At 43.9% G+C, this 22,505-nt stretch overlaps 1 protein-coding gene across 2 annotated transcripts in view; it reads left to right on the top strand.

Moving 5' to 3' along the window:
- Positions 1 to 3,848: 3,848 nt before the first annotated feature.
- IRF6 (interferon regulatory factor 6) overlaps positions 3,849 to 22,505 on the top strand; it is a 31,588-nt gene continuing 12,931 nt past the window's right edge. For both annotated transcript variants that reach the window (XR_012241692.1, XM_073615752.1), the window contains exons 1-5: positions 3,849 to 4,077; positions 15,145 to 15,321; positions 17,336 to 17,540; positions 18,091 to 18,201; positions 22,341 to 22,487. Coding sequence is in view for 1 of the 2 variants with exons in the window: in XM_073615752.1 (XP_073471853.1) it covers positions 15,148 to 15,321; positions 17,336 to 17,540; positions 18,091 to 18,201; positions 22,341 to 22,487 (637 nt within the window). In the remaining variant the exon portion in view is untranslated. The remainder of the gene's footprint in view (positions 4,078 to 15,144; positions 15,322 to 17,335; positions 17,541 to 18,090; positions 18,202 to 22,340; positions 22,488 to 22,505) is intronic.

A 22,505-nucleotide genomic window follows, 5' to 3' on the forward strand; every position in this document is an offset into this window, starting at 1 on the left:
CACTACTACTGCTTGCCACCTCGCCAGCTTGAACTGCACTTATGGGACTCGCCACGTCACCACGTGATACTGCAGTGCTGGATGTACGACCAGGGTGTACTAGGCCGCTGGTGCTTGCCAGTTCACCAGAAGGAGTAGCGGCGCTAGTACTGCTCTGCTCCATACGAGAGCCCTGCGGTTCATGCACTTCAAGGACAGCATAAGTTCGGGGTCTGGTACGCCTGACCCTAGCAGGGACCACAACTCCGTCGTCAGAGCTATCTGTCATGGAGCCGCTGTCCTCTACAGGTTCGTATTCTGAGCCTGAACTTGACAGATGAGTGACTTCCTCTTCACTATCTGTCATACTCAGAATCCTGTAGGCCTCTTCACTAGTGTACCTTGGATTTGCCATTTTGGCCTCTAAATTTAGGGGTACACTAGTGAGACTCACAGGCAAAAAAGCTCCTGACTGTTAGCGACTATCAAAACGCTACCAAAAAACTGTTAGCGATCGCAGGGATCAGGCCTGACTCTGCGACCGCTGCAGTTGTGTGCTTAGTGTTTTGTAAGTGTCAGTTATCGATCGATACTGCACTTGGGTGGGCTGGGCTGGGCTGGGCGCAGAGGCAAAACGCAGGTGCTAGCAGGTATCTGGGCTGATCCCGCTAACACTGTGTTTCAGGGAACCCTAAACTGCTGGGGAGTATAGATCTGATCGGATCAGATATCGATCCGTTCAGATACTATAGCACTAAGGGAGGTGTATGCTGCGTGCGTGGGTTTTAGCGGTACTAGCGCTAACCTGACGCTGCCTGGGGCGACGCAGACCTTATCAGATCCTAAAAACTTAACTTCTATCACCGCCGGGCAATTAGGGGGTTAAACCTTTATAAGGTAATAAACGGCGGGTGCCCTAAAACTATAATAAACTATAATAAACTGTAATAAACTATAATAAACTACAAAAAACAAACTATCTAACCAGCGTCACCCGTAACACTTATACGGTGATCGCTGGTGAAAGGGTTAACTAGGGGGCAATCAGGGGGTTAAAACCTTTAGCAGGTAGTATATGGGGGTCCCTGTCGCTATAAAACACTGACAGCAAACCTATATACTCACCTCCCTAACTAGCGTCACCTGTGTCACTAATACAGCGATCAGAAAAACGATCGCTTAGCAACACTGGTGACGGGGGGTAATCAAGGGGTTAACTTTTATTAGGGGGGGTTAGGGGGTACCCTGGACCTAAGGGGGGGTACCCTAGACCTAAAGGGGGCTAACCTAACTGCCCTAACACTTATAACTGACAAACTGACACCAATGCAAAAAAAAAAAAAACACTGCTATTGGTGTCAGAGTGACAGGGGGTACAGGGGGGTGATCAGGGGGTGATCGGGGGGTGACAGGGGGGTGAAAAGTGTGCCTGCGTGTTCTACTGTTAGTGTAGTGTTGGTGCACTTACTTGGATGTCTTCTCTCCTCTGCGCCGGACGAAAAGACCGACTCGAGGAGAGATGACATCACTTCCTTTCCCTCTGTTTACATTACAGAGGGAAAGGAAGCATTTTCATTCGCCGGGAGCGATCGGGAGGGGGTGGCCATCAATGGATGGCCTCCCCCTCACCTCCCATCGCCCGCGAACGAGAGCCGACCGTCTATGGCACCGGGGGGGGGTCCGATCGGACCCCCCACCCGCGGAAGGCAGATCACGTACAGGTACGTGATTTTGCCTGTCCGTGCCACTCTGCCGCAGTATATCTGCGTTAGGCGGTCGGCAAGTGGTTAAGGTCCTTCTCCTTTGGAGGACTATGTGTACACACGTTGCATGTTTTGTGTCTCACATTTATGTGTGCACTTTTTTTGGCACCGGGTGGTGTTTTTGGAGTGTATTCACACACCATTTCCCACACCAAAATCAGTTCCTAGTAAAGCTTGTAGGAGGAGTTTTCATTCTCCCATGATCCTTTGTCTGGACAGTGCTGATTGGCCCTGTGCTGATCAATACACACCCTCCCAAGAAAAAAGGAAAGCTCTCTTGCAATACATACCAAACTGAGCATGGTCAGCCTGACTTCTAATGCTCTGTTCTACCAGGAGATGGGTTGGAGTCAGTTAAAGAAGACAAGGATCAGAGAAGACAGGATTACACAGAGTTTATACACAATGCAGAGGATTAACCACTCAGGTTCCACAGTGAGTATAACAAGCATGCTTTACTGCATATACAGACTGATTTTACTGTTGTGGGTTTAGTAACACTTTAATATGCATTTTCATGGGGTTTTTTTGTGCATTTGCTGCATGTAAAAATTCAGCATGCTGTACTTTTTTTGAGGGCTCTTTCTGAACGCAGTTGGGTGCATTTTGAACTGCACTCCAACTGAATAGACAGCCCAAAATCAATGTAATCCTATGGGCATAGTTCACATCATTGCAGTGCAGTTCAGCACAGTTAAAAAAAAAAGTAGAGCATGCTGCTTTTTTTCCGCATCGCAAATGCAGGGAACGCGCTACAAATGTGCTTCAAATGCACCGCACCATGCCTCTCAGCCAAGAAAGCCAAGCCCAAAAATGCACTGCAAACTCAGGACAAAACGCACGTCAAGTGCATGTCACTCAACGCGCCTCAAATGTAAACATGCAGTGAAAAATGTACAGTTATGTGTAACTTCTGGTGTGAATGAGCCCTTACTGTACTGTAATGTGTGAGGTGGAAACTATGCCCATAGGATAACCTGCGTTTTGGACTGTCAATGATGTTTGAATGCTATCAAAAATGCATCCCACTGTGAATGGGTACTTAAGCTGGCCATACATTATTCAATCTCCTTTAGATTTACCTTTGATTATGTAGTGCGAGGGTCTGCCTGATTGCATACAAATTGGAAGTGTTTAGGTATGACCTCATATTATCTGGTTGTGGTAAATGTAAAGGAAAATTGTATAATGTATGGCCAGTCTTAAGCCTCGTACACACGGTACGATTGTTGGCCAACCGAGCATCTGATTTTTGACAAAAGGGTGTGTGCCAGGATCTTGTCTTGCCTACCAACGGTACACAATTGTCGTGAAACAAACGCAAACGTAGTGACGTACTACAAGGAATTTCAGCTCTTGAGCGCCACCCTTTGGGCCCCTTCTGCTAATTTCATGTTTGGTGAGCATTGATTCTGAGCATGCGTGTTTGTATTTTTGACTTTTGTGTGATGGACTTGTGTACTGATCATACGAAAATCTGACGTCAAAGCCTTGTCCAATGAAAATGTACTAGCCTGATATCCAACATTTGTTGGCCGAAAGTTGGACAACATTTGTCAAAAGGAGAGTACTAACGGTAAGGCTCGTTTCACACTGGGGCGGTGGGTGCGTCGGCGATAGTGGCGCTTTACCGTCAATTTTGTGGCACTATTCACCCACTAGAGCTAGCCGCCGAGAAAGGGTTAAAACCACTGAAAAGCGCTGCCCCATTGATTTCAATGGGCAGGAGCGGTTTAGCACTCCTTCACCGCTCCAAAGATGCTGCTAGCAGGACTTTTTTTAGCGTCCTGCCAGCGCACCGCTCCGGTGTGAAAGCCCTCGGAGCTTTCACACTGAAGAGACAGCAGCGGCTCTTTCAGGGCGCTTTGCAGCCGCTATTTTTAGTGCCGTAGCCCCTGCAAAGCGCCCCGATGTGAAAGGGGTCTTAGATTTGTCAACAGACAATCTCCTGCCAACATTCGTACGTGTGTACGAGGCTTTAGTTAGAGAAGTGAGGAAAGCATTGACCAGGTATGTAGTACACAGACACATCCATACACAGGGAGCCTTTCCCACACAGCTCAGCTCTGCCCTGACTCAGGCTGTGAGGTAGAGGGTCACGTGAGCACACAGCAGCTGGCAGAGCAGTCCTCACTAAGGTGTGTCCTGTTGCCTTGAGCCACATGACGTCACGAATACCTGAGCCAGGCAGACAGGAAAGAGGAGAGAGTCGGGCAGTGTGAGGAAGGAGCGGACAGAGAGAGAGGGGCTCTGAGGAGGAGAAGGGAGCGCACACTTCTCACCACTCACTGTGTATGTGTGGAGGTAATAGACTGAGAGCGGAGCTCAGGTGGAGGTAAGTGTACCTGTGTGTCTCATTTCCTGTAGGAGCTCGTACTTCTGCTGCCATAATGCTGGTTTCGGTGTAGGGTGGGATCGGCTGTGTAACCATCGGGGCTTTCACTGTTTACTATTCTTATTTCTTGTTGTAGTTCTATCCCATTGTGTCCTGTGTGTTCCCTGATAATAGTCCTCGGTGATCGGGGTGGCTGGTGGAGTCTCTGTACAGATGGCTCTGTTTGTTTTCTATGGGTTACATAGAGATTGTTCGTAGAAGGAAACTACCGGGAGTTTTCTCTCCATCCACTTCTTCAAGAGATACTGTGTAGTATTGTGTGTGTCCGGACTCCTGGGGAGGGCCCATGGAATACTACAGAGATGATTACATGGGGCACGTCATAGTACTCCCTGCCAAGGATAATCTAATACAACACATGGATCTACTGTACTGGGGGGCTGTGTTATTGTATGGGCAATGTACATTACATCAACTCAGCCTTCCCAATACATTTTTATTGTCAATATACGCTTTTTTTTGTTTCTGCACCCCCCTTTTTTATAGGATGGGGGGGGAGGATTAAAAAAAAAAATATATATATATAAACCCCCCCCCCCTCCTGATTATTTTGTATTGTAATTGTGCTGTCCCCTCTACATTGTAAACTGTTGGCCCTATATAAATCCTGTATAATAATATAGTTTGTATACAGTCATACAGTCAGTATACACTTATTGGGAGATGGATAGATATATAATTTTTTTTTAATATCAAAAACATGTAGCAGAATATATTTTGGCCAAAATTTATAAAGAACTTTAGATATACTTTTTTTTTTTTTTCACTGGATTATCATTTAGTCACTTCAGCTCCAAAAGATTTTACCCCCTTGATGACCAGACCAGGCTGTTTGCTATTCAGCACTGCTCTATATTATTATTATTATTATTATTATACAGGATTTATATAGCACCAACAGTTTGTCCAACGCTTTACAACATGAGGGCAGACATTACATTTACAATACAAATCAATGTAGGAGGGATCTGAGGGCCCTGCTCGTTAGAGCTTACAATCTAGAAGATTAACTGGTAATTGCATGGTCATGCAACACTGTACCCAAGCAAAATTTATATAAATGTTTTTCGCACACAGAGAGCTTTCCTTTGGTGGTATATGATCACCACAAAAAAAACAATAGTTTATACTTTATATCCAATAAAAAAAAAATAATTGAATTTCTTTCTAATTTCTAAAATTAATTCTGCTACACGTTTTTTAATTTTATATATAAAAAACAAGTATATATTGATTGGTTTGCATAAATGTTTTAGTGCCTACAAATTATAGTAGTAGTTATATTATTATACAGGATTTATATAGCGACAACAGTTTACGCATCACTTTACTTTGGGGGGAGGGCAGTACAATTACAATACAGTTCAATACAAAAGGAATAGGGATCAACGACCTCTAAAGGGACTGTGATAGTGCAATGGGCTGACACTGATGCTGGGGGGGTGGGGGACGGGGACTGACTGACTAAATACCCCCGATATAAATACAGTGGTAATACTATACACTGGCTCGGTAGGGGTTACCATCTAGGGCAGGGGTAGGCAACCTCAGCCCTCCAGCTGTGCTGAAACTACAAACCTCATCATGCCTGTGATTGTCAGGGTCTTGCAATGTCTCATGGGACTTGTAGTTTTAAAACAGCTGGAGGGCCAAGGTTGCCTATCCCTGATCTAGGGCAATCAAAGGGTTAAATGTATACCTGACTGTGTACAGTATGCTGCTTTTACTAAGATCTCTGTTTCTCATCCCTGCATTGCAGGGGTGAGAAACTGAGAGATCGTTCCCTCTATACAGAGACCTGTAGTGTTTACCAACAAAGCTCTGGACTGTGTACACAGCCGATCAGCAAGTCCGGACCGTGAATCATTGGCCAGGACTTGCTTACAGGTTCCTGTACAATCGCTTGCACAGCATGCCCTAAGCCCGGAAGTGGGCAGCAACATACAGGTATGCCTAAACCAGTTGCTCGCCTGCAGTACATAACGGTTGGCGGGAAGTGGTTAAAGTAGAACTACTTTACTTTTTTTTTTTTTTTTTTTTTTTTTTTTTTTATAAAGCAAAGGGACCGTTATAAATCCCCCCCTCCCCTTTTTTTTTTCCTGAGTTTTGTTTTCAACAGAAAATGCACCAACTTCAGCGACATGTTTACTTGCTGCCTAAGAGCCCTTTCACACTGGGGAGGTTTGCAGGCGCTATTGCGCTAATAATAGCGCCTGCAAACCGACCCGAAAGTGCCGCTGCTTTCATTCCAATGTGAAAGCCCCGAGGGCTTTCACACTGGAGCGATGCGCTGGCAGGACGGTAAAAAAAGTCCTGCCAGCAGCATCTTCGGAGCGGTGTGTATACACTGCTCCTTTACCGTTCCTGCCCATTGAAATCAATGGGACGGCGCGGCTATACCGCCGGCAAAGCGCCTCTGCAGAGGCGCTTTGCGGTGGTATTTAACCCTTTCTCGGCCGCTAGCGGGGGGTAAAACCGCCCCGCTAGCGGCCGAATACCGACGGTAAAACGCTGCTAATAATAGCGGCGTTTTACTGCCGACGCCCGTACCAGTGTGAAAGGGCTCTAATATATACCACCCACTTTCAGGCGCCGTTGTAACAAGCTAATCAATGTTCACTTTACCTGTCAGTGGTCAGAATGCTATGACTGTGTATACACACACACACAATGCAACGCAACCAATGTCTTCCATGGTCTGGAAATAAGTCAGGACATAGAAATTTAAACATTGGGAGCATTTTGGCTAGGCATGGGTGACAGAAAAGGCCTACAGGTAAGGAATTTATATCCAATTATATTCTCTGAAAGGGCACAATATATTTTAAACTACTGGGGCCCATTGTCTGCTGCATAGGCCAGTGTATGTGGAGGCTGAGGCTGTAATTGGCTTCAAAAAGGGTGGGCTCTGCGCTCTAGCTCACCCACTTGTGTGACATTTGCAAATTAATATTCTCACTAATGTCTGCCTGCTTCTCCTCCTGGCCAATCAGGAATTGGGTACTGAGACACGATCGGCTGGTAGTCCTAGGTTTATTTGCCACCCCTCCCTCCAAAAAAAATTGTGCACAAGCCTCTACTGTGTAAAGGTGAACTTTTATACCGGCTGGGCCTCCATGATTTGAAAATGGTGTGAACCCAAGATACAATGAATCTAGCTCTGCACGTAGGGCACAGGGAGAAAGAACTTAAACCAGCTTTATATTATACAGTTTTCTTATTCAATTTCCTTTAGGGCCCTTTCACACTGGGGTGGGGGCGGTGTCTGCGGTAAAGCGCCGCTATTGTAAGCGGAGCTTTACCGTCGGTATTCGGGTTTTACCCCCGCTAGCGGCCGAGAAAGGCTTAAAAACTACTGCAAAGTGCCTCTGCAAAGGCGCTTTGCCGGCAGTATAGCCACGCAGTCCCATTGATTTCAATGGCCAGGAGCAGTGAAGGAGTGCGGTATACATTCCGCTCCTTCACCGCTCCGGAGATGCTGCTAGCAGGACTTTTTTTTTCCAGTCCTGAGGGCTTTCACACTGGAATCAAAGCAGCGGCACTTTCGGGTCGATTTGCAGGCGCTATTATTAGCGCAATAGCACCTGCAAACCGCCCCAGTGTGAAAGGGCCCTAAGATTTACTTTCAACTATGTGGTGCAAGGGTCTTCCCGATTGCATACAAAACTGAAATTGAAAGTGTTCAGGTTTGACCTCATATTATATGGTTTTGGTAAATGTAAAGGGAAATTGTATAATGTATGGTCAGCCTTAGACAAACAAATCAGTAGTTTATTCTTACTGAAGTTCTATTAAAGAGAGATTCCTGTTGTCACCTTGTAAAGCTGATCCCATACCACACCCACTGTTCACTGTACAGTTATACGCTGCCTTGCATCTGACTCCATTCAGTATTCCAGGTTATATATGCTACTGTGCCTTGTGTTTTTCCTCAGATTAATAGTTGCCACTTGATTTCTGTTCTCTGGCAGTATGTACTTTACCATCTAAAATATGTCATTTATACTATACCCTTTAACCACTTGCTGACCGTTGCACGCTTGGCACAATGGCAGCAGTGGGTAAATGGGCATACCTGTACGTCCCCTTTAATTGGCGGGGCTAGCAGGCACACGCGCGCCACCGCGTACAGCATCGCCGTGCCTGCGGGACCAGCGAAAGCTCAATGTCTGCCGGTCTCCTGGCGATCGTGTCACTGAGCCGCAGAACGGGGAAGTGCCTATGTAGACAAGGCATTTCCCTGTTCTGCTTTGTGTCATGACAGGTATCACTGCTCCCTGTCATCGGGAGCAGTGATCGCTGTCATGTGAGTTGAAGCCCATCCCCACCCCCCACACACAGTTAGAATCACTCCCTAGGACACGCGTAACCCCTTCATCGCCCCCTAGTGTTTAACCCCCTTCCCTGCCAGTGTCATTTACACAGTAATCAGTGCATTTTTATAGCACTGATCGCTGTATAAATGACAATGGTCCCAAAATAGTGTCAAAAGTGTCCGATGTGTCCACCATAATGTCGCAGTCATGATAAAAAATCCAATAATAATAATAATAATAAAAAAATAAATAAAAATGCCATAAAACTATCCCCTATTTTGTAGACACTATAACTTTTGCGCAAACCAATCAATAGATACTTATTGCGATTTTTTTTTTTTTTTTTTTTTTTTTTTTTTTTTTTTTTTTTCCCAAAAATATGTAGAAGAATACATATCAGCCTAAACTGAGGAAAAAAATTGTTCTTTTATATATTTTTGGGGGATATTTATTATAGTAAAAAATATTGCTTTTTTTTTTTTTTTTTTTTTTTTTTTTCAAAATTGTCGCTCTTCTTCTTTTTTTTTTTGTTTATAACGCAAAAAATAAAAACCGCAGAGGTGATCAAAAACCACCAAAAGAAAGCTCTATTTGTGGGAAAGAAAGGACATTTTGTTTGGGTACAACGTCGCATGACTGCGTAATTGTCAGTTAAAGCAATCCAGTGCCGAATTGCAAAAAGTGTTCTGGTCAGGAAGGGAGTAAAATCTTCCGGGGCTGAAGTGGTTAATATATATTGAAGGCCAAGATATTTTTCATTTTGAATAAAGTGAGGATTGGTTAGGTAGTGAGAGGAAATCTTTCCAAAGTAAGGCAAATCCTCCACTGAAGGATTTTCCGTCTATTCCATTTCTGGTGACAGCACTCTTTACTGCCCTCTGAGAAGCATTTAATGGTGGACTTCTTTTCAGTGAGTGGTAGAGCAGTGGCTGCCAGGCTTTTAGAAAGCAATTTCTTCTTTTTTTTTTTTTTTTTTTTTTTTTTTGACAGGTGATCAGGGATTTTCTATGTGAATACCGTACCACAAGCCAAATGTTTGTGGGGCAGCTCAGTTAACTTGATAGGGTTGCATTTGGCCGAAGTACTGCCCCCTAAATCTGCCATGGGTTACAATTTGTGTAAGACCCAGAGTGTCTGCAAGTTATCTTTTAGGGGGTGGTAAAACCATAGCACAGTTGCCTGTTTTTACCACCCCCCACCTGGTTGCCCTTATGAAGGAGACTTTTTAGTCCTGTTACCACTAAGACAATAGTGGTGGGTGAATGTCCCTAGCAGGGACACGGATAACAAAAATGCGACACCGGTTCTAACCCTTCCCTATTCTTTCCATTTCCATATACAGAAGTGTTAATAAAATTCAGCAAGGTGTCCGCACTTGAATACTGGTGTCTGTGTGAGAGGTCCTTGCAGGGGCCGTCGCTGACTTTTTTTTTTTTTTTTTTTTCCCCGAGTCTGCTGCTCTCTGACTCACTGAGACTGTCCCTCCCTCACCCCCGATGGGATGGCTCGGGCCTTGGCTCGGCTACAGTCCCTCCTGTGTACTGTATAGCGAGAGATGTAGACCTGGCCGGTGTCTTGCCGAGAAAGTTTCCCCGGCGGATAAGGACCCCCCTGTACTGCGCAGGCGCTGCGCTTGTGCAGTACCAACGACTAGCAGCCGCCGAAAATAGCCGAAGCTGAAAAACTCCAATCAGCTGTACACGGCGCCTGCACCCTAGGTCCAGGTTCAAGCCCCACCATCCAAGTGGACCTAGAGGGAGAATAAAAAAGTGCCGAGCGCAGCTAGGACGTGCCCGAAGCGTGGCGAGCAAAGCGAGCCCGCGAGGGGCCCTCTTACAAGCGCCCTGTACAGCTGATTTCTAGTCTATTTCGCTTCGGCTATTTCCGCCAGCTCCTACTGCGCAGGCGCTGCGCCTGTGCAGTAGAGGGGGGTCCTTATCTGCCGAGAGGAACTTTCTCGGCAGAACACCGGCACCGCACACTCAAGTAGAGTGGTGGTGGAGTTCTGCCTGCATGTGGAGTGATCTGGGGGAGGGACTGTGCTGTGCAGCGGCTGCCCAGCGTGGGAGAGAACCGGAGAACAGGCAGCCTGAGCCGAGGAGGAAGCAAGGAGGAAAATTAAATAATAAACATTTTTTTATATATATAATATAATATTATTCTTTGTGTGGTTTGGAGGGGAGCGGAGAGCCTGGTGTGTGGTGCTGCAGAAAAACCTGGGGGTTCTGTATACAGGTGAGTAAGAAGACTTAAGTGAAGGGGATCTGTTCTATGGGGGACCTGCTCTAAAGGGGTATCTATATGGGGGCTTTATGTGACTGTCGCTTTATGTGATAATGACTATCCCCCTTTGCCTTCAAACCAGCATCAATACTTCTAGGTACACTTGTACACAGTTTTTGAAGTAACTCGGCAGGTAGGTTGTTACAAACATCTTGGAGAACTAACCACAGATCTGTGGATGTAGGCTGCCTCAAATTCTTTGGTCTCCATGTAATCCCAGACAGACTCGATGATGATCAGGGCTCTGTGAGGGCTAAACCATCACTTCCAGGACTCCCTTTTCTTCTTTACACTACAGATGGTCCTTAAAGTGGTGTTCCACCCAAAAAAAAAAATACATGAATGTGCCTAAAAAAAAAAAAAAAATTTGGATTTTTTTTTATTTTTTATTACTCACTCCCTCGTAGTCTGCCTCTTTCAGTGCCTGGGCTGGTGACATCACTTCCCCTTGGCACAGGAAGGGGTCAGATCTGGGACCCATTACAGGTCCCAGATGACTGAGCGGCCAATCACGAACGGAGGGGGAGATAAGCCGGGCTTCGATCCCCTGCGTCGCTGGACCCTGGGACAGGTAAGTGTCCAATTAAAAGTCAGCAGCTGCAGTATTTGTAGCTGCTGACTTTTAATTTTTTTTTTTTTTTTTTAAATGGGAACTCCTCTTTAATGACATTGGCTGTATGTCTGGGACCGTTTTCCTGCTGCAGAATACATTCGGGGCCATACCCTGATGGTATGGCATGTTGGATAGGTCTGCCTGTATTTTTCAGTACTGAGGACATCGTTGATCCTGACAATCTCCAACCCCAGTAGCACAGGTGAGGAATTCCACCCCACCCCCACACATCCACCTCAAATGTGTTGATGGGGATTTTTTTAAATTTATTTTCAGCTGGTTGGCTGACGGGCGGGGGGCTCATAATCCATTGTTAAGATACATTTCCTACCTTAATGCTAGGTTTACACCTATGCGTGTGGGTGATGGAATCTCATCTGTTACCACAAACAACCACAGCTAAATCGCGCTGCTCTTAGGAGATGTGTAGGGCTGCCATTCATTCTGAATGGCACCCCCCACGCATCTGGACATGCAGTGCATTTTCGGGAACCGCAGGGATTTCCCTGTGGCATTGTTTTTGTGTAACACTTCAGTTAACCCTTACAGTCTATTTATACTTGTCCCTTTTGCCTTTATGACTTTTATTGCATGAAAAGACATTTCAAATAGAATTCCTATGCCTAGGTGTACATTGCTGTAATGCACATACACAGTTGACTGCGAAGTATCCTTGTCTGTCGGAGGCAATCAGTGTTGTCCTCTGACAAAACTGTCTGCACTATATCAATGTAGAAGCATTATTGTCACCCAAAGCAGCTATTACTTATTGCAATACAAATATTTATGTAGTGACAACATTTGTATGCAGTGCTTTGCATACTCTAATTTTACCTTTTTCTCCACTATCAATCACTCATTGTTTGTTTTTGTTTTTTATTGCATCACAAAAAAATCTTGCTTTTGCAAGTGGACCAAAGGATTGTAAACTATATTGGTTCCCAGAAAAAAAAACAGGCAAATGTTATTGTAGTAATAATGAAGCCTTGCCTCTTACCATACTCATTGTGGTTGATTAATTCATATAAGCCACACCTATTTTTTCCTGCTGGCTGCATTGCCCCATCCCATTTAGTTTGCCATGAACAAGAAGGTGGCAGTGCCAGCATACCATTTCTACACCTTGCCTGGTTCAGCCACTGTACTTTGACATTCAAGCTTGTTTCTAACTACACTCTGTGTATTACAGGTGACCTCTTTAAACCTAAAGAGGGATGTGCATTTTAAGCCCCAAAAGAAATCGTGAGGGGGTGAAAAAAGAGGGGTGAGACCAGATTTTTCAACCCCTTGCCCCAATAGGCTTTTAGCTTGGATGAGGGGCTGGTTTTGACATCTTAAAGACCTCTGTTTTGCCATTGGGATTACCCCTACCTTTTAAAGGCCTTTGCCAACAGACATTGGGTGTGTATTAATGGCATCGGTTTTTTCATTAGTTTGAAATGCTTTTGCGTTATTTCAGAATTTTTGGATGGGTGACCTGCAGATCTCCCTTTGATTTGCTTCAAGTGGGGTTTTTCCTTCTCATAGACGTATATAGGGGGTGGCGAACCCCCTCTAAAGCAGGCTAGTTGAATGAGTTGATTTTCTGTTGGCTTTTATTTGTCTGTGACCCCATTGGAGTGATCATTTATTTATTCCCCCCCCCCCCCCCCCCCCCCTCCCTATACTTCCTGTCTCAGAGATGCCCATACATGAAATGGAAGCTGTAATTTTTTACTGGAGCAGGAATGGCAGCAATGAAAACATTGCCAGACATTCTAACCCTTCCTCACTGTACTGCAAATGTTTTATGTGCTCTTCTTCTTTTGAGCATTTTTTTTTTTTTTTTTTTTTTTTTTTTCCCAAATAGGGACACGGGCAGCAAGAAAATCGGAGAGGGGCTTTAATCGTCGTACAGTGCTATGAAAAATTATTTGCCCCCTTCCTGAATTATATATATATATATATATATATATATATATATATATATTTTTTTTTTTTTTTTTTGTAGCTATCACACTTAAATGATTCAGATTATCAAACTTTTTAAATATTATATAAGATAATCTGAGTAAATACAAAATGCAATTTTTAAATGTTGTTTTTTTTTTTTTGTTGTTGTTTTTTTTGAAGGGGAAAAAAACGCTGAGCTATTACCTTACATGGGGACTGTTAAGTTGCTGCAGTTAGTCAGCTTGTTTAACTATTCAGTGTCCTGCCTCTTCCTCCACCTGCGGCTCTGCTGGAACCCAATGGCTCTGCCCCTTCAAGGTACTTTGAAGAGCAGTGATCACTTCCTGCAGATAGGCTGCTGGTTATCATTGCATAGCCAGACAACCATTTAAAAAAAAAAACATGTAGATTCCAACTGCTACTTTTACCTGTGAGATGAAAGAAGCCACTAGTAGCAGGTGAGAGGTGTGCACATCATTCTGGGGGCTGGTTCACTGCCCTACTTCTTCCCTTCGCTGGTGGGAACAGGCATTTTGTTTTATACCATGCTGCCAAATTTTATGAATTAATAAAGTACTGTTACATTTCTACCGGTGTGCAGTCATCCAATTTTCATTTTAGTAAATGTTCTGGAATTCACGCTAATTGTTTGTTCAGTGATGAAGATAAAAGGCAGGAGCAAATTATAGAGCTTTTATCATTGCAGTAGGATTAATGAGGTAAACAAGATATGTCTGTGTAATGACCTGTTTTAGTTGACCTTAATGACACTAGGGCATTCCACTGAAGGAATTTTCTATTTCCAATGTCATTGTATTTCTATTTCATGTTGCTTCATAAACGTTCCAACTAACCAGTGCAACAGTAGACACTGTGGATCAGAAAAAGTGGTGGCTGTAAGGGAAAAAAGAAGAGCGCTGGAATTCTAGGAGCCGTAACATCACTTATAGACTCCAATATCCTAGCCATTTTGCCCCCCCTTCTCCCCTGCAGCTGCCGCTAATTGTCACAGGGGAGCTTGAGCTACAGGATCACGTGACTAGAGCAGAGTGGACCAAAAATAGGTAAGTATACAAATCTTTTTTTTTAAAAAACAGGTTAGGCAGAACAGGCAGTTTTGGGAGGAGGTGGATTGTTAGCGTTGGGCTGGAATTTCACTTTAAAGTAGCAAACTGTCCTTTTTGCATAAGGCCTTCTACTGCTTCAGTGTCTACTGTTAGCTGTAATGTTTATAAAGCAACATAAAATGGATATACACTAGGCTGGAGTTCAAATTTAAAATCTGCTGTAGAATAAAATTACAAAGAAGTGATTGGCTGTACTTGAGCATATGCTGATGGTTTTTATCAACATAAACACATATATGATGTATTCCCCGAAATCAGAATTTCCACCTCCTTTTTTTCTTTTCTTTTTTTTTTTTTTTTTTTGTACTCACATGTGTCTGTACTCGCACCAGCTTACAGCCATTCAATGGCCAATTGTACACACCATCTGTGATTTATTGGGCAGGGAAAAAAGGCTGTGGTTTTATGCTACAGCTGATTTTAAGCCTGTGTGCATAAGGCCAAAAAATGTTTTGTGTGTTTTTTTTTTTTTTGTTTTTTTTTCTATTTTAATTAAAACAAATTTTGTTACATTTTGTTTTTTTTGTACAGATTGTAGTGCTAGTGGATTCTTTGTGTTTTGTCATATATTAATCATGACAAGACAGGAGAAATAGCCAGATAGTTCCATATTTTTTTTTTTTTTTTTTTTTTTTAGATAACATTTTGAAGAGCATCTGTAAAGAAATATCCTTATTTAAAATTTTAAATGATATTTAAGTGTATAATTTTACGCAGGATTTTCCTTGTCTTTCAGATAATGGCTTTGCACCCACGCCGTGTTCGGCTAAAGCCATGGTTGGTGGCTCAGGTGGACAGCGGAATGTATCCAGGTCTGGTATGGCTAGACAGGGATGCAAAGAGATTTCAAATACCATGGAAACATGCAACACGTCATAGCCCTCAGCATGAAGAGGAGAACACTATTTTTAAGGTACATGCTTCCATTAAGCTACATAATATTACCAAATTGTGAATGAGGCATCATTTAGTTGTTGTGAAAAAGAGATGCAGGATATAAAAGATTGGGCTTCCCCCTTAGTTACAGCTGACCTACAGATTGCATGTTAAAGAGTAGGATCAATAGCTTAGGTGGGCAGAATGAAACAGTAATTGGGCATATTAATAAAGTTTAACTGTAAGATAAATTAATTTGTTCAAGTTGGACTACTGGGTTCTGTAGCAGTGGTGGCCGATGTTTACATCTGGCACTGACTTTCCTTATGCCCCCCTTTCCACCCCCAAATGCTGACTCTTGTTAGCCAAGATTCACCCACTTATGTAAAAAAAAAATGCACCCCACTCCTCCCAGCCTCCTCCCTACTAGAATAGTTTAAGAACAATTAACTTAAACAAGATGTTTTTAAATGAAAGGTTGCTTAAAACCTCTTTTTTTTTTTTTTTCTTGACCTCACAGGAGGTGTTACAGGTATTGCCACGCGCAATGTGACTATTTTATAGTAATGGCAAGCTGCCGCCATTGGGATTGGAAAATTTGTACTGTGTATGTCAGGCACTTAGGATGATCTCTGAGGTCATAGGGCAGCATGCTTAACAGAGGTGTTCAGTGGGCTCTGCACTCTACTTAGGCACAATCTAACGCTAGATGTAGCCAGCTGCTAGAGGAGAAAACCAGCCTGTAGCCCACGGTTTGGGGAAGGAGAGAAAGCAGTTTACAGTTATTTACAGTTATTAGATAATTGCCACTTTCAGCCAGATCAGCTGACCAGTTACTTGCCAGGGCTCATCTGGGAAAGTTGAAATTGGACAGGTTAGAAAAGCCTAATTGCTATTGCTCTTCCCCTGATGGGCATTAAGCAGTGGTGCCAACCTCTATTGCCTTCCCTGTTGGATAAACATGAACGTGGGGCTGATTTGCTAAAAATGGAGTGTGCAAAAACTGATGTAGCTGTGCATGGTAGCCAATCAGCTTCTATCTTTTGGCTTGTTCAATTAAGCTTTGACAAAAAAAACAACCTGGAAGCTGATTGGTTTCTATGCAGAGCTGCACCAGATTTTGCACTTTCCAGTTATAGTAAATAAACCCCACTTGCCTAAGTTTAGGGATGTGCTGACCTAAAGTGAAGTGTGAGGGTGGTCAGATCATGCACATGAACGTAAATCCAGGCAAAAGGGTCCATGCACATGAGCACAAGGTGTCTACGGCCAGCTTTACAATATGTATTTTCTTTGATTAGTGAAAGTAAACCGAACATCTTAAGAATTCACCTGAAAACACAATTGTATTCACCTCCTTGTCTAATATTTATCTTTTAAAAATACTACATTTTACAAATCTAATTTGAACTTCATCTGTCAAAACTGTCAATAGTGCCATTTTTTTGAAGATGCAGGCTTTGCTCATGTCACCCTGATCCAAGCTTTGCTACCTAGTGAATCACAAGCATATGCATCGCAGCCAAATGTTACTTTTTTTTTTTTTTTTTTTCTTCGCCTAAGCTTACCATTCATTTGAATGCTAAGAGGATACATTTTAGAGTAGAATATTTAAGCAATGGACACGCCCCTGGCATACTCTGATTTACATGAATGATTAATCACTTATGATCCCTTTAACCCACTGGGGGGTTTTTTTCACCACCATTTTTTGTAGATTTGCAATTAAAAATAACATCAGATTTCCTAAAGGATGGATTCAAATTTTAAATGGTAATTTGTACAGGTTTCCAACATCAGTGTTTAGAGGGGTGTTTGGGGGGGGGGGGGGGGGGGGGCGCTAAGGCATTTGGTTACAAAATAGAAATTGTCCCACCAAATAGGGGACCTTAAGAGCTATTATCTGTTAATGATCACTGCAAGGAATGCACTAAGCTCCAAATGGAAGATATCTGTGTATTTTCTTTGTTTTACTGTAAAAGTGTTGAAAACATTCTCTTAAATCTGGTACATTATCCCATTTATTAACTGTAATAGTTTATCTTTCATAGGCATGGGCTGTAGAGACTGGTAAATATCAAGAAGGAGCTGATGATCCTGATCCAGCAAAGTGGAAGGCCCAGTTGCGCTGCGCGCTTAACAAAAGTCGAGAATTTAAACTAATGTATGATGGAACCAAAGAAGTTCCAATGAACCCCGTTAAAATCTATGAGGTCTGTGACATACCTCAATCCCAAGGCCCCATCATAAACCCAGGTAAGACTAAAAACCAAAAGGTATATTAGCATTCAAATGCAGACATAGGTTTGACTTTTTGCATTTCCAACTTTGGATTAATTAGGATTAGAAATTGAAGTGTACACATGAGCATTGCAAAATATTTGCTATAAAGAAATTTACAGTTTAAAAAAATGAAATTTGTTTAAGCATTTAGAAGGTAGAAAGATTCCATGCTCATGACAAGCAGGTATACGTGCTGTCTGCCTGACCATCTCTCTAAAAGACTGCAGATAAGTTTACAGTGTGTAAATAGTCATGGCAGGAAAAATAGGCATGACTTATTGCTTGTAAGGCAAAAGACAGTGTCAAGAGCAGTAATTGAGAAGTAATCCATATCAACCATTTCAAATTGCTTTCTTTTTTACGAATCTCATTTTGATTAGTTGCTCTGGGTTTACTGTACTTGACATTTATTTTTTGCAGTGTTTTGATTGTTGAACCCCCAAACTAGGTTTGTGATAGCTGCAGATAGACTACGGGTAGTTTTGATTTTCATGTTTCTGATCAGTTATTTTCACTGCAACAGGTTCTTCTGGTTCTTCACTATGGGATGAAGAGGAGTATGAAGAGGATGATATAAGTCAGTCACAGATGCATGTCTCAATTCAGGAGCCTTTTAATGGATTAAAGATCAATGGTTTGTGTCAGTATATTTTTCTAATAAGATATAATTGTTGGGTACATTTGAAACTTGAAGATGTTAATAGCAGGAATGCTAGACTTGAGGCAGTGAGCTCTTGGCAAAGATTGCTTTAGTAGCCCTCGACCACCTTCTTAAAGCAACATTTTAATCTTTACCTCAAATTAAGCCACAGTTTTTTTTCCAATCTCTTTTAGAGGGGATCTTACAGCTGCAGCAAAAGTTTGCTATTGCTTATAGTTGGGAAACCAACAACCATCTGTTCTATTATGGAGAAATGGGAATTAGGCTTTTCTTACACTTGCCAGATTGTTGGTTAAAGTGGGGGGAGAAGAACCAGGAGTGTTCTAAAGCCAGATGTCTCAATGTCTTGTCATTTTGGTGAAACATCCAGCTTTCTTTGGCAAATCTGAGTACTTTAATGTAACCCTGTACTGCAAGAAATTTAGAGGCTATTTATTTCCCTTGTGAAATCCTAGTTGCCTGGTTAGTCTGATCCACTAACAGCTGGGAGTCTATGGAGATCTACTTGGGTAATAAAAATCCTGTAGCTGAGGCATGTTACTTGAAAAACATGCACCATTCATGGGAAAAGAGGAGCCGTTTGGTATTGGAGACCGTTAAGCTAAAATATAGGTATTATCTTGAACTCCAATAGTAGATACCGCTTTCTGGTTTATGTTTCTAATTGTCTTTAATTCAGAAAATAGGACTGTTGTGCTTTACAGTAACTTGCACATATAATTTTTTTTTTTTTATATTAAATTTCCTGAAGTGTCATACTAAGGAAGAGTTCCAGAAATAAAATGATACATTAAGGATTCATGCAAACTGGGCTTTCACAGGCATAATGTCTATTGTGAATTTCTGACACGTTCCTGTGTTCAAGGAGCCACAGGTGTCGCATACAGCCTGCCAAACAAGTGACTGTTTTTTTGCAGCTGTGAGGTTGTACACACCATCCAAAGTATTTTCCAAAAATAGAACTTTTGCATTTGGAAAATAATGTACATGCATATAAGCTGTATATGGCATATGTTACTTCCCGTGAGCAGGAAAGTGCTAGGAGATTACACTAGGCATTTTTTTTCCTGTGCATGAACCCTAAGGGTCGGTTCACACTGGGATCCGACTTGTACACCTTCAAGTCGCCCCAAGTCGCCCCAGAAAGAGATTCACATTTAAGTGAATGGGAGCGTCTTAATAGACACTACTGAAGTCGCTCCGACTTCAGAGCGTACTCCCTGTACTACTTTGATCCGACTTCAGCCTATTGACTATCATTGAAGTCGGATCGCCGTCTCGCATGATCCGACTTCGGCATGCGACTTGTGCTCAGATGATCTTGAGGGGGAACTCCGCGCCAAATTTTAAATAAAAATCCGGCATGGGTTCCCCCTCCAAGAGCATACCAGGCCCTTGGGTCTGGTATGGACCTTGAGGGGAAGCCCCTACGCCGAAAAAGCGGCGTGGGGGGTCCCCCAATCCATACCAGACCCTTATCCGAGCACGCAGCCCGGCCGGACAGGAATTGGGGTGGGGGACGAGCCAGCGCCCCCCCCCATCCTGAACCGTACCAGGCCGCATGCCCTCAACATGGGGGGGTTGGTGCCTTGGGGAAGGGGGGCGCGCTGCGGCCCCCCCCCACCCCAAAGCACCTTGTCCCCATGTTGATGAGGACAAGGGCCTCTTCCCGACAACCCTGGCCGTTGGTTGTCGGGGTCTGTGGGCTTATCGGAATCCGGGAGCCCCCTTTTAATAAGAGGGCCCCCAGATCCCGGCCCCCCACCCTATGTGAATGAGTATGGGGTACATCGAACCCCTACCCATTCACCTAGGGAAAGTGTCAATTTAAAAAAAAACACTACACAGATTTTTAAAGTAATTTATTAGACAGCTCCGGGGGTCTTCTTCCGACTTCGGGGTCTCTCCGGTTCTTCTCCGCGCTCTCCGGGTCTTCTGCCGGGCTCCTCCGCTATTTTCTGCTCTTTTGCCGCTCTTTTGCTATAGCGGAGGAGCCCGGTCTGCTGCCTTCTTCTCTTCGGGGGTCTCTCCGGGGCTCCTCCGCTATCTTCTGCTCTTTTGCCGCTCTTTTGCTATAGCGAAGGAGCCCGGTCTTCAATCTTCTGCCTTCTGCCCTCTTCTCCTGATGTTGACACGACGCTCTCTGGGGCTGGAATGCACTCTGAGCGCTCCGCTCTGACTTATATAGGTGGTGACCACGCCCCCTTATGCCGTCACAGTCCCTGGGCATGCTGGGACTGTGACGTTTTAGGGGGCGTGGTCATCACCCAATGACCACGCCCCCTTATGCAGTCATAGTCCCAGCATGCCCAGGGACTGTGACGGCATAAGGGGGCGGGGTCACCGCCTATATAAGTCAGAGCGGAGCGCACAGAGAGCATTCTAGCCAGAGAGAGCGTCGTGTCAACATCAGAAGAAGAGGAGAGGGCAGAAGACGGAAGACCGGGCTCCTCCGCTTTAGCAAAAGAGCGGCAGAAGAGAGCGGAGGAGCCCGGAGGAAGATCCGGAGAGCGTGGAGAAGAACCGGAGAGACCCCCGAAGTCGGAAGAAGACCCCCGGAGCTGTCTAATAAAATACTTTAAAAATCTATGTAGTGTTTTTTTTTAATTGACACTTTTTCCCTAGGTGAATGGGTAGGGGTACGATGTACCCCATACTCATTCACATAGGGTGGGGGGCCGGGATCTGGGGGCCCCCTTATTAAAGGGGGCTCCCGGATTCTGATAAGCCCGCAGACCCCGACAACCAACGGCCAGGGTTGTCCGGAAGAGGCCCTTGTCCTCATCAACATGGGGACAAGGTGCTTTGGGGTGGGGGGCCCGCAACGCGCCCCCTCCACCAAGGCACCAACCCCCCATGTTGAGGGCATGCGGCCTGGTACGGTTCAGGAGGGGGGGGGGGGCGCTCGCTCGTCCCCACTCCCATTCCTGTCCGGCCGGGCTGCGTGCTCGGATAAGGGTCTGGTATGGATTGGGGGGGACCCCCCCACGCCGTTTTTTCGGCGTAGGGGGTTCCCCTCAAGGTCCATACCAGACCCAAGGGCCTGGTATGCTCCCGGAGGGGGAACCCATGCCGGTTTTTTATTTAAAATTTGGCGCAGAGTTCCCCCTAAAGATTCATACCAAACACAGTGGCGGGGATCCAAGTCGGATCCCCGTTCATTGAAAGTCGGACACATGTCGCAGGGCAAAGTCGGATCCACAAGTCGCGTTGAAGTTGTGTTGAAGTTGCGTTGCAAAGTCGCGTTGAAGTCGTGTTGCCCCTGTGTGAATCGAGCCTAAAGCTGCTTTTGTAGAGCACTTTTTTTGTCTGACCTTTATTTGGTTACATTGTGCCTCTAGCAGCACGCATACTGCAGTCGTCGCTATGTGGATAAAATTAAATATAAATTCTGTTTGCCTATTTCTTGGATAGTGTTTAATATAACTAATTGTTCCCAAAGATTTCATCACATTTTGAAGCTTTTTCTGCCCATACTAAAATATATAAATATACAAAGCTATTCCATGTGCACAAAAAATTTTATTGTAGGGTAATTTTTTTTCACACATTAACTTACTGGTTTGCAGCTAAATAAAATTAAGGCTTTGTGAGACACCAGTATTCTATTACAGGGCAGTTCCTTAAAGAGTTAGTAATGTTGCCCAGCCTGTCTGTCAAGATTTGGGAATGATGAAGCTCACGACACAAATATGTGACCTGCATTTGCCTTAAATATTCAATGTACTGTTGTGCTGCTGAAACCGGAAAGCATCTGTAGAAAAAATGGCTGTATATACTATATTTTGGGCTATTGTTGCTTTAAAAAAAAAATTGTCATTGAAAGTGTATAGTGTGGTTGTGTGTGTGTTTTTTTTTGTTTTTTTTTTTTTCTTCTAATACACAAGTAAATCTGTAAAGAAGAAAAAAAAAAAAAAAAAACATTTAAGTGACAAGTTCTCGCCTAAATGTTCAATGGGGGGGGGAATATAGTAGTCCGAACTTTATCTTGTGCATTCTTCAGAAATGTTGTGCAGCTGTAATTTTATTTATTATTTATTTTTTTTATTTTATTATTGGCATTGTGCAATTTAAACATGCTTGCTTGCTTGCTTTCTCTTGTATCTTCATAGATTCCCCCATGGCCCCAGCAAGCTTAGATGGCTGTACTCCTGAACCAGACTGGCCAAAGTCGGAACCGCAAGACATGGAGGTTCCTCAGACCCCGTCAGGGGTGGATCTTTTTGGGTCTCCGGAATTGTGGATTAGCTCCCTACCTAGTAAGTAACTCTGGTACA

Source organism: Aquarana catesbeiana, linkage group LG02, assembly GCF_042186555.1.
Source record: "Aquarana catesbeiana isolate 2022-GZ linkage group LG02, ASM4218655v1, whole genome shotgun sequence".
Classification (NCBI taxonomy): domain Eukaryota; kingdom Metazoa; phylum Chordata; class Amphibia; order Anura; family Ranidae; genus Aquarana; species Aquarana catesbeiana.